The sequence below is a fragment of the Callorhinchus milii genome, unplaced genomic scaffold (genome assembly GCF_018977255.1).
Source record: "Callorhinchus milii isolate IMCB2004 unplaced genomic scaffold, IMCB_Cmil_1.0 Scaffold3, whole genome shotgun sequence".
Taxonomy (NCBI): domain Eukaryota; kingdom Metazoa; phylum Chordata; class Chondrichthyes; order Chimaeriformes; family Callorhinchidae; genus Callorhinchus; species Callorhinchus milii.
In genome coordinates, this window is record NW_024704744.1 from 45223002 (window position 1) to 45235088 (window position 12087).

Consider the following 12087-nt stretch of genomic DNA (forward strand, 5'->3'; position numbering starts at 1 on the left):
GACTTACGGCTACCTTCCACCCACCCCCCAAGCTGCCTCACCGCTCAACCTCCCACTCCTTAGCCTTTGCAAAGCAATTTAAGATGTTCTCCCAACATGAATGGTGAATGGCTCAGTCCTGGGATCCGTTACTGTAAAGCGCTCTGAGAAGCCGTCCGGCGTGGAGGGCACTATATAAATCCAAGTTGTGGTTGTTCTTAGATTATTGTGGTTGGTCCACAGTTGCATGGAACAAGCTGCATCCGCTAATAACAGCTGGGGATGACCAAGTAAGGAGCAGTTTTCTAGATACAGGAATCATGTGTGTCCAGTCTGTATGTCTTCTAAGGGATGTTAATTTCTGATTTATCCAGTTTCATATCTAACTGTGGCACAAGTATTATTTATTTGTATATAGTTGAATAAAGTACAATTGAATGAAACAATTAATAATTGAACCAACATATAAAGTACAAAGACTTACAAAAAACATCTAGTGATTTTATCATTTTTCTGCACGTTTATTTCTAAAAGTGGTTTTCATAGTCCTTCAGTTTTAGAACAAGCCATGTGTGGCATAAGGTTCAGTAATGTACAGTAAACTGTAACACTAGCATTTAAAGCATATCACAACATCCATCACAGAGGTAAACAGGACTAACTGTATTTGTACAATACATAGCCATTTAATTTACATTGCAAAATTGAGACTTAGATACTTTCTGTACATTTAATAAAATACATTGTTGACATTTAGTACTGTAAATTATTGTTCAACCGCAGGAATATTTTAAGGCATTTTTTTTTAAAAAAAGCACTTTATTTCTCCAGCTACTAAAAAAGTTAAAAAAGTTAAGATGTGCAGTTCTGAGCAACACGTGTGAACAGCAGTTTAATGAAATGTTGTCTTAAGCTGAACCAAAAGAATTCTTAGAGAAAGACAGGATTTAGTGCACACTTGGTTTTCCGATTTGTTAGTCGAGGAAATTGCAGTGGAGACCTGAATGTGAACACTCCCAAGATTTGACATAAGACACTTTAACAATTCACTTGCTTAAATATTGTAGTTACACATAACAAGTTTACAAAATTGTAGTTTGTGGTCTGAGCTATTCAACCCACATGTACATAACGTCAGTAAAATCAAGTAGACAGTGTATTTTGGAGCACCGTCAAATTAACAACATACAAAATGTCAAATTTATCATAATTTAAAGTGCGAATGTCTCATTGAGATATTAAAATGTGCAGAGCTCCAAGATGCTTTGCTGCATGAAGGGCACTATATAAATGCAAGATGTTAAAATTTCTCCAAATAGTTTCCTTTGCGCACAATTTAATGGGAAATATTCATGTTTGCTTCTCTGTGCTGCATTATTGCTTTCCACAACTTGCAAAGTATTCCACCTCTGGAAAATAAAGGTTAGGCACATTAATTATGAATGATTCAGAAGATTGTCTTCCAAAACATGTAGCAATGAACACTCGGTGATTACTGGCAAAGATCAAAACATAAGTCAGCAATAGTATCTGTATGAATTGAACGTACAAACAGTACACATCAGTCAGGCATTTTTTATTTCCATTATTGAAATTTCCTTTCTCCCATAAGGTTACAATGTAATTACAAACTTGCTGGTAGCATTTGTCATTGAATTATTTAAGCTGTGTAAATTGCTGTTAGCATTTATGAGAACGAGACCAGGTGTTAACTTTAACTAGCGATTATCTGTGTAGGTGGCTGAACAAAATGGTACTTTGGGGTCTAATGTGTATATCTAGCTGTATTATGCTCCATGTTCAAACAAATCTCTAGAGAGGGAAGTTATTTCTTTAAATCTGCATTTCACAACCAATAAAAATAATTGGTTAATAATCCTTTGCATAGCTTAATCATAATATATTTAACAGGACATATGATGCCCTCTGGATACATGGTTTTTCCACATAGCACATATGAGCTGAATTTACACATGATTTATGTAATAGACTCTTTTAATGGGCATTTCAGATGGGATGAATACAAAGAGTAGACAGACTAGAATATCTCAAGTATCATAAAGGTGAGGATGAGTTCAATTAATTTAGACTGTGCATTTTCAAATTTATAGCAATATGTTCATGTGAATTTTCTAACACCAACAACATTTTAAAATTGCTTTTATATTATATTAGTGTTCCCAGATTTTGAATCTACATGTGAAACATCTTAAAAAGCCAAATATCTTGAAAACATACCTTAACCTCAAGCACTTTAAATCATCCCGCGTCACATATTGGAGAATGTCCGTCAGATTATAATCATCTACCACAAACTGTACAGTGGAATAAAGAAAAGGAAATAAGTTACTTCTATTCACAGTTGAAAATGTGGAACTATTTTCTTCCCACCAGGTGTGGGTATAATAACAAATAATAATCCTTGCATTTGATATAGCACTTTTCACTTCTTCGCGACGTGTCAAAGTGCTTCACAGAATATACTGTAAAGTGAATTGACTGTATAATAATAATAATCTTTGCATTTGATATAGCGCTTTTCACGTCGGGAGGACGTCCCAAAGCGCTTCACAGAACACACTGTAAAGTGAATTGACTGTATATTTGTGGGCGAACGCGGCAGCCAATTGCGCACAGCAATGTCCCACAAACAGTCATAGATTGAAAATGACCAATTTATTATTGGTTTTGGTTTTGGAGGGATTATTATTAGGTGTGTGGAGTAAGGAAACTTGCCCAAGGTTTCGCCCTGCCTGGAATTGAACTCAGGTCTCTCACTTGCAAAGCGAGTGCTCTAACCACTGAGCTACAGGACTCCACAATGTTTTGTGGGTGAAACATGGAAGCCAATTGTGCACAGCCGTATCCCACAAACAGTCGTGGATTGAATGACTAAATTATTATTTTTTTTCTTGAGGGATTCAATGTTATGCTTAGGATAGGCTGTACACAACTAGCAGATGAATAATAGCGCATTTGTGTTTGTACTGTAGCAGTGGTGAGCTCATGCGGCCAGATTTTCACAGACTCAGGTGGGAGTATTTACACCACAGATGTACTCGATTTCAGCCCATAGCAATTTCTGCACGAGCATGTTATAACATCACTGAAACAAACAGACTGCATGACATTTATTGAAATTAGATGAATCATGCACAAGACAGAAAAGCATTTTGGGAGGCATTGATAAAGGGCAGGAATCTACATATCTCTTAGCAAGCTTCCATTTGATGATGTTCACTTACAACTACTGTGATTTCTGGATTAAAACTGTAATTTTTGCATCACCACACCACCACACCTACTCCAGATTTCACTACGGGGTGCAAATCTTTCCTAGTGCCTCCTCACATAATGAAAGAAGAGCATATACTTTCCCACTATTCCCTCCCCCTCCAAAACCAGAACCTTGTGCATTAAACTGATCTGGTTCCCTCATTGTGCAGTGCTGTTGAAGTAAGTACAACTGTTTTAACAATTCACTGTCTCAATTAAGATCTTGCAAGTATAATTTTTGAAAGTTCCACATCGGGCCTTATAATGCTCTAGCTACTTAGGGTCACACTAGGTTGGTGAGTTCCTGCACCTCTTACGAGATAATGTCAACTTCTACTCCATCTTGACAGTGTTTTGTTAGGCAATTCTGCGCTTTCTTTTGATGCTATTTCAACCCTGACACAAAACTCTACCTTTGTGCTTCCATTCTCAACTACAGGGCCACTGCTGCTCTGACAAAGATATTTCTGCAGACATCAAGTCCTGGATGATCCATAAATTTCAACTCGACAAAATTGATGCTCTCCTGCTTGGCTTCCATCAGCCCCTCATTACCTCATCCCTGTATCAACCTCTCAGGATGTTCCCACCTACTCGCAGAGTCTGTGCAGAACCTGAGTCTTATGTTTGATCCTTAACTCTTTATATCTTTTATCTGAGCTCTGATCGAGACTGCTTTCTATTGTTTCTGCAATATCGCCAGTTCTGCCACTGCCTCACTCCTAATGCAGCTTAAACCCTTATCCACGCCTTTGTCATCTCCAGACTAGATTTTTAAAAAAAATTTCCAGCATGCTGCTCACTGGCTTCTCCAGCTTCACTGCCAGCCCATCCTCACAGAGCTCCACTAACTCCCCAACAGATGATCCCAATTGTCATGTCCAAATGTCTCCATGTGCTTGCACCATCCTATCTCTGCGATCTACCACAATCTCACTCCGCCATCTACTCCCTTCACTCTACCAATTACAGCCTTTATCAATTACCAATTAGGAGTCCTGTAGCTCAGTGGTTAGAGCACTCGCTTTGCAAGTGAGAGACCTGAGTTCAATTCCAGGCAGAGGGCGAAACCTTGGGCAAGTTTCCTTACTCCACACAGAGCCTAATAATAATCCCTCCAAAAAACAAAAATAATAATTAAATTGGTCATTTTCAATCAATGACTGTTTGGGGGACATTGCTGTGCCCAATTGGCTGCCGCGTTCGCCCACAAATATACAGTCAATTCACTTTACAATGTGTTCTGTGAAGCGCTTTGGGACATCCTCCTGACGTGAAAAGCGCTATATCAAATGCAAGGATTATTATTATTATTATTATAATCCCTCCAAAACAAAACAATAATAAATTGGTCATTTCAATCCACGACTGTTTGTGGGACATTGCTGTGCGCAATTGGCTGCTGCGTTTCTCGCACAAATATAGTCAATTCACTTTACAGTCTATTCTGTGAAGCACTTTGAGATGTCGAGAAGACGTGAAAAGCGCTATATCAAATGCAAGGATTATTATTATTATATTACAGCCTGTAATATGTCCTCCAACTCAGAACTTCAGCTTCTTTGTCTCCCCTCTCTGGAACGCTCCTGAAATCCCTCTAACTCACACCTTTCCTCGAAATCCTGCCTGAAGACCTAACTCTTAGTGTTTTGATCACCTACTGCCACTCCAACCCCGGTTCAAGCTCCAGCTCAGATTTTGTGATTCTTGACATTTTCCCAACTTGAAGGGTGTTATATAACTGTCAACTGTTATTCTGGAGTTTTTCATAAATTAGGTTAAAAATAAAAGATTTCTTTGTTATCATCCATCTGCTCTTGAGTAACTTGCAACAAGATTTGGTGACAAGTTTCTGCCCTGTTGCCTTCATCATTGACCAAGTTATTAATAATAATCCTTGCATTTGATATAGCACTTTTCATGTCTTCTAGACGTCCTAAAGCGCTTCACAGAATATACTGTAAAGTGAATTGACTGTATATTTGTGGGCGAACGTGGCAGCCAATAGCGCACAGCAATGTCCCACAAACATCATAGATTGAAAATGACCAATTTATTATTGTTTTTTGGAGGGATTATTATTAGGCGTGTGGAGTAAGGAAACTTGCCCAAGGTTTCGCCCTGCCTGGAATTGAACCCAGGTGTCTCGCTTTGGAAAGCGAGTGCTCTAACCACTGAGCTACAGGACTCCAATGCTGCGCAATGGAGTGAATAAGATTTTGCAATTGGGTAATCTTATCCTTGTATTGGGAGATATTTTGGTATTTTTCCAAACATTATCCAGTTTTTGTTTATTTTGCCAAATATCAAAATCTGCTGTAGCTTAAATATGCATAAATGTGATGACAAACTATGAAAACTAAGGCACACAAGCACAAATGGCAATAGTTGTGGAAATTAAGAAACGCATTGAATTATTCCACTGGTTTGCATGGAAACATCATGGATGGCATGTGCTCTTATCTGTCTTATATGCACCCCCCCAACCTTTGCAAGGATCATCTGTTTCAGCTTACCCGCTCTATTGTATCTTCATCAGCTCCTTGTTCTCTCAACCAGTCAATAAGTTCAGGATCTGCAGTACTCTCTGTGGAATCATGGTGACATACAGACAGTGCAGGTATATCTGAATAAAAAGAATAGTTCAGAAATAATGATAGCTTGATAAGATGGGGTCATCACAGGAAAGTAACAATACAGATTGGAAAATAAAATATGTTTCCAGTTTGCTGTCTTTGGATGGTCCTTCAAAAATCTAAAAATGAATCTGATAATCTCTTTTTTGGCAATGCAGACCTGTTAAAGTACTTAAAAAAAACATTAAAGATTTACCTATTGGCTGCGATTTCAGTCTAAGTAGTTTGATTTCTTGCTCCTTGTCTTCGATAGCTTGATGAAGAAGGATGTGATAATCCCTTTCTTTCTGAACAAGGTCTTCCAGAAGCCTGTAAAAATGGATACAAAATAATTAAGTGACCTGTTGCCTGGCTCGGTTGGATGCACTCTTGCCTCTGAGTCAGAAGTTTGTGAGTTCAAGTCCAAGGAGGACCTTTGAGCTTCGAGGTTGACACTCCAGGCCAGAGTTGGGATGTGCTGTATTGTTGGAGACAGCATCCTTTGGATGAGTTTTTAAACCAAGGACCTATCTGCCTATTTATGTCATGGCTGTTCATGGGATACTGGTGTACACAAATTGGTTGTTATGTTTGCCTATAAAGTACACTTTACAGTATTTCCCTGTAAAGTACTTTGAGGCATTCGATGTCCACATCAAATGCAAGGATTATTTTAAGGCCTGTTAGTGGGAGGGAGAGTTGCCAATTCAACTCGCATTCTGACCTCTCCATCCACAGTCTCCTACGCTGTTCCAATGGACCACAGAGCAAGCTCGAGAAACAGCACCTCATCTATCTGCTGGGGCCATGACAGTCCTCTGGCCTCAATATTGTTTTCAATAATTTCAGACCATAACAGCTCACCTTCCCCCTCCCCCTCTTCTGTGACCATTATCACATCATCTGGTCCTAGACACACCTATTCTCTCTCTGGTCTGCCTGTTTTGGAACAATTTCCCCCTTCATTTTGTATTATTAACACCTCCTTTCCCCTGTTTTGTTGCAATCGCCCCTTTGTTTTGCATCATTAACATCTCTTTAACCCATCATCCCCCGTCCTCTACCCCATTTTCTCCTTTGTTTTCCTTGCTCTGCTTCCCCCCTCTCTGTTAGTCCTTAAAAGCCTCTCCCTCCCAACATGCCCCAGTTCTGACGAAGGGTTGTGGACCTGAAACATTGACTCATTTCCTTTCTCCATAGATACTGCCTGATCTGCTGAGTGTTCCCAGCGACTTCTGTTTTTGTTTCAGATTTCCAGCATCTACAGTATTTTGCATTTTATTTTAAGGCTTACCTGTTTGTTTCTAATTTAAGTCTTCCAAGCTGCACATTCAAAGACCTATGCATATTTTGGGAGTCGTGAGATAATGTTGAGCTAAGAGTGCTAACACCAGAGGTTGGTACTAGATCCTCATTTACAGCAGTGGGTCTTTGATTTTCGGAATGAGCTGGCTCATTGTGACCTTCATCAACATCATCATCGTCTACTCCTTCGTGGTCTGCAGCATCACTCCCAGAGGCTAGGCTGAAGTGTGGTCTCAGTTCTGCAATGGAGCAAATACAGCAACATATTATACCATAAAACTCAATAAAAAAAATTTATTGTGGAAGATAACTACATTTTTTTTAAAAATTTGCTTAAAATGAATGATAGAGATGAGATAATCAAATCTACATTAATAATAATCCTTGCATTTGATATAGCGCTTTTCAAGTAGGGTGGGGGAGGGGGGATGGAGACTGAATTGGTCCTTTTTCATGCCTTCTAGACGTCTCAAAGCTTCACAGAATATACTGTAAAGTGAATTGACTGTATATTTTGTTAGCCAAACACAGCAGCCTCTTGTGCACAGCAGTGTCCCACAAACAGTCGTGGTTTGAGTGACTAAATTATTTTTTTTCTTGAGGGATTCAATGTTATGCTTGGGATAGGCTGTACACAACTAGCAGATGAATAATAGCACATTTGTGTTTGTACTGTAGCAGTGGTGAGCGCATGCTGCCAGATTTTCTGGCAGCCGGGCAAAGATGGGGTGATGGGGTCAAGGAGCCTGTTGAGGGAGAGGACACGTGCTGCAGAAATCTGGATGATCTGCAGCTTGTGGAGGGAGGAGTTGGGGAGGCCAAGAAGCAGGGAGTTGGCGTAGTCGAGCCGAGATGTGACGAACGCGTGAATGAGGGTTTTGGCGGCCTGAGGAGTGAGGAAGTGGCAGAGCCGGGCAATGTATGGAGATGAGGGATGGCAGAGTGGGTCATAATAATAATCCTTGCATTTGATATAGCGCTTTTCATCCCAAAGCACTTCACAGAACACACTGTAATGTAAATTGACTGTATATTTGTGGGCGAACGCAGCAGCCAATTGCGCACAGCAATGTCCCACAAACAGTCGTAGATTGAAAATGACCAATTTATTATTGTTTTTGGTTTTGGAGGGATTATTATTAGGCGTGTGGAGTAAGGAAACTTGCCCAAGGTTTCGCCCTGCCTGGAATTGAACTCAGGTCTCTCGCTTGCAAAGCGAGTACTTTAACCACTGAGCTACAGGACTCCTCATGGCACCGATGTGGGGTAGAAAGGACATTTGAGGGTCAAACAAGTTGCCAAGGTTCCTGACTGGCTTAGTAAGGTGGAGTGTGCATCCACGGATGGTCATCCTGTCAGTGTCTGAGGTGAGGATGCGCCCACAGGAGCCAATCAGGAGAGCCTCGGTCTTGTTGACGATCAACTGAAGAAAATTAGCTCTCATCCAGGACTTGATGTCTGACAGACATTCGGTCAGGACAGCAGTGGTCCTGAAATCGAGAGTGGAGGCAGAGAGATAGAGTTGGGTGTCATCCGTGTACATGTGGAAGTTGATCCCATGTCTGTGGATGATGTCACCAAGAGGGAGCATATACAAGTTATTGATTAAATATTTTTGTATATTTTAAATTTCTGTCCTTCCTTCCCATTTCTATTACTCGTTGGCTGAGTGGGTGGGCAGGGCCTCTGACAACATTCTGAAGCAGCAAGTAGTGAACGCGTGCAAAATACAGCCTTGTGTGGCTGTCCCTCATTCTCTCACTGCTTGGCTTTTTTTCAACTCCCTATGCACAAATCCATGGATTGACATAGCAGTGCTCCAACAAACAACAACTTCCATTATATTTTCACTTTCACATCGCAAGGACAACAACAACAACAAAATTACATTTATAGAGCGCCTTTCACGTCGGGAGGACCTCCCAAGATGCCGAGGACGTCACAAGCTACCAGCCATATTTGTGCTCAACAAGCTTTGCTTGCTAACTGTGGCATTATAGGTGTCATGGCTTCTGAAGCATATTCAGGAGGTTATAGAAAAGGCCCACTAACACTGTCATTTATTAATCATAATTGTGAATTATAAGAAAACATTTTGTGAGATCAATCCATTTTGCTAATCGCACACTAAACGGCCTTTCATTACAAAAACAAAATATGAAAGCATTTAGCGGATTAAGTAGCAGTTTCTTTGTTGTGACAGATGGTAATACTATTCAACTCATTTCTTAGGAGTACGATAATTGAAGCTTAAAACTGTGAAATTCTGAAATAGCCCAGACAGCTGCACTGCAAGAATGACTCACCAGGAACAAGAATAGTAATAGCAGTCTGCACAGCTTTGCGAATGATGTTATCCAAGGCAAACATCCAGTGAGGTTTAATATTGTGAGTTCTCAAGACTTTATTTACCTGGTGTCAAGGAAAGAAAGAAAAGCTTTTAAATCATTCTCATTTGTTTTAGTCTCTTTGCGGGAAAGCTGTAATGACATTAGAACCAAGCAAATGTTGTAAAAAGGCCAAATGTGTGAAACATGAGCTCGCACTGCTCCTGGGGTAAACTATGTCAAAAGTAATTTAACACCAGTTACACATTCTTTTCACTACAACAACAACAACAACAGGGAGTTGTTACATTTGTTTAGCGCCTTTCACGTCAGGAGGACGTCCCAAGGCACTGGACAGAGTACAGCATTTCAGACCCGAGCTGGGGTTGGTGGGGTAGGAGAGGGGAAGGGGGATACCATATAATATACAGAAATGCTTTACATGATTTATAGCATTACTTCTAACTGTTAAAATTGCTGTGATCTCACCATGTATTATCCAAAAACTACCCAAGGATGAACCATAAACTAAGATTAGTGCATTTGGTGCATTACCAAACATCCAGGTATTTTCTCCACACAAATGCAGAAAGAGAGTGAGAGAGAAACTGATAAACTGAAAGATATTTAGTTAATTAACTAAAATAAAGTACCAACGCATTATGCTAGTCACAGCACAGTAAGAGATTAAGCATACATACTGTAGATACAGTACATGGGCCACACATACAGTCTACACATTAAACTCCGGTCTACACATTAAGCTTACCTGTTCAGAATTTACTATTACATTCCATCAAAATGAATAGGAAATGCTTTGGTTAGTACAATAGAAGCTGGTACAATTTTCCCTCAGCTTGAAGCTAGATGTCAGCCTGTCTCAGTTGGCAGCACCTTCACCTTGGAGTCAGAGGGTGTGGGCTTAAACCTCACATTAGAACTTTGAACTAAACTAGGCTGACACTTCATTGCAGTGCTGGGGGAGCATTGCATCACCGGACATGTTGTCCTTCAGTTTAGATGTTTCAATGATATGAAAACATTGCTATATCAAATCCAAGGATTATTAATATGATTAACGTCAATATAGACATCAAATTACTTAAGAGATGTAATACTTGCATTACATTTGTACGTATTTAGTGATCTTAAGACACATCAGAGCACTTAATCTGAATCAAGGCAAATCAAGATCCAAACATGAATCAAGAGCAATGGAGTAACTCTTGTTCTTGAGGCAGTGGTGCTAAATAATTTCACAAGAACACAAGATCGGTCTGGATGAAGAAGGCCCTTCAGCCCATTTGATCTCATCCCTCCAGAATACATACCTACCAATCTCCTATTACTGCATCAAAGTGATTTTTACATGAGTCCAGTATGCTGGCGTCTACCACCTTTCCTAGCAGCCTGTTATAGTCTTTGATCTCTGCCTGTATAAAGAAAACTTTATTGGTGTCTGCCCTGAAACTGTCCTTTACCATTCCAAATCTATGTCCTCTTGTTCTAGTATCTTGATACATCCTAAAGTACTGATCCGTATCTACCTTTTCTATCCCATTTCAAATGTTATACACCTCTACGAGGTCCCCCCTATCAGAGTAAACGTGCTAGATTCAAAGTGTAGGTAAAGTTCATAGAATTATACAACACAGAAGGAGACCATTCGGCCCATCGTGTCTATTGTATCTATTCTATTCTAAATTGAATCTATTCTGGTATGGTATTCCTCATTCTTCACCATAGTTCCATATAAAGTTTCCTTTCTTACTGTGCTTAATTCTTTATTTGATATTTGGCCTATTGGAACTTCCCCTTTTGTATTAAATTTCCTTCTTGTTTGGAGTTGGGCCTCCGTGAAGGAAAAGAGCTGTAATGGCTAAAGTAGATTTTAAAGTAATTTTTCCTGATTACTAGGAACTTTCTCGATAAACTCCTGTGCTGCTGTACTGGTCTGCAATATCTTCAGAGGGAGTTCCGAGAACCTAATGAGGTATTAATGTAAATACTTGGGAAAGAAGAAGCTTCTGCACTTCAAGGGCAAGAACTTCCTATGAATAACTATTCTAGAAAAACAACAGTAGCTTGAATTATGGCGGAGTCTCTGTGAAATGAAGGGAGAAACCCTTCACCACCAGCTGCACAACAAGACTAATTCCATTCAACTGAAAATTGTCAGTGATTCCTGTATGCAAAATTGTGCTGATTGACTGTTGAGATAGCGAGGGAAGGGTCCACCAAGTCCGATTCTTTTGAAATGAGGGATGAAGCTCTCTGTGCTTAAAAAAGAAATCCATAGCTCTCAAAAGATAATGCAAAGTGCCTTTGAAACCACACTACATACTGCTCTCAGAGTTTATTTGTACTTCTTAAAAAAAATTCAAAAGTGCATTCTGCAATGGTTCTGTGTGAAAATGCATTGGGTGGTGTGGTAATGAGTGGAAAGCGCCCTCGCCTGCTCATGTCTGCCCACTAAACCAGAAGAACTGGAAGTTATATCATTATATCACCCTTGTCTTCAAATCCCTCCACTCCTTTGCATCCCCCTATCTCTCTGACCTCTCTCCTCAAAACAGTGCTCGTTG

The 12087-nt window shown here is 39.9% G+C and overlaps 1 protein-coding gene across 1 annotated transcript in view; it reads right to left on the reverse strand.

Moving 5' to 3' along the window:
* Positions 1 to 484: 484 nt before the first annotated feature.
* The window catches only part of map3k5 (mitogen-activated protein kinase kinase kinase 5), a 92253-nt gene continuing 80650 nt past the window's right edge, over positions 485 to 12087 (reverse strand). The window contains exons 25-30 of the mRNA XM_042332992.1: positions 9482 to 9587; positions 7165 to 7414; positions 6088 to 6200; positions 5772 to 5881; positions 2218 to 2294; positions 485 to 1388 (exon numbers count right to left, since the gene is read on the reverse strand). Of these exons, the coding sequence (XP_042188926.1) occupies positions 1316 to 1388; positions 2218 to 2294; positions 5772 to 5881; positions 6088 to 6200; positions 7165 to 7414; positions 9482 to 9587 (729 nt within the window). The 3' untranslated portion in view covers positions 485 to 1315. The remainder of the gene's footprint in view (positions 1389 to 2217; positions 2295 to 5771; positions 5882 to 6087; positions 6201 to 7164; positions 7415 to 9481; positions 9588 to 12087) is intronic.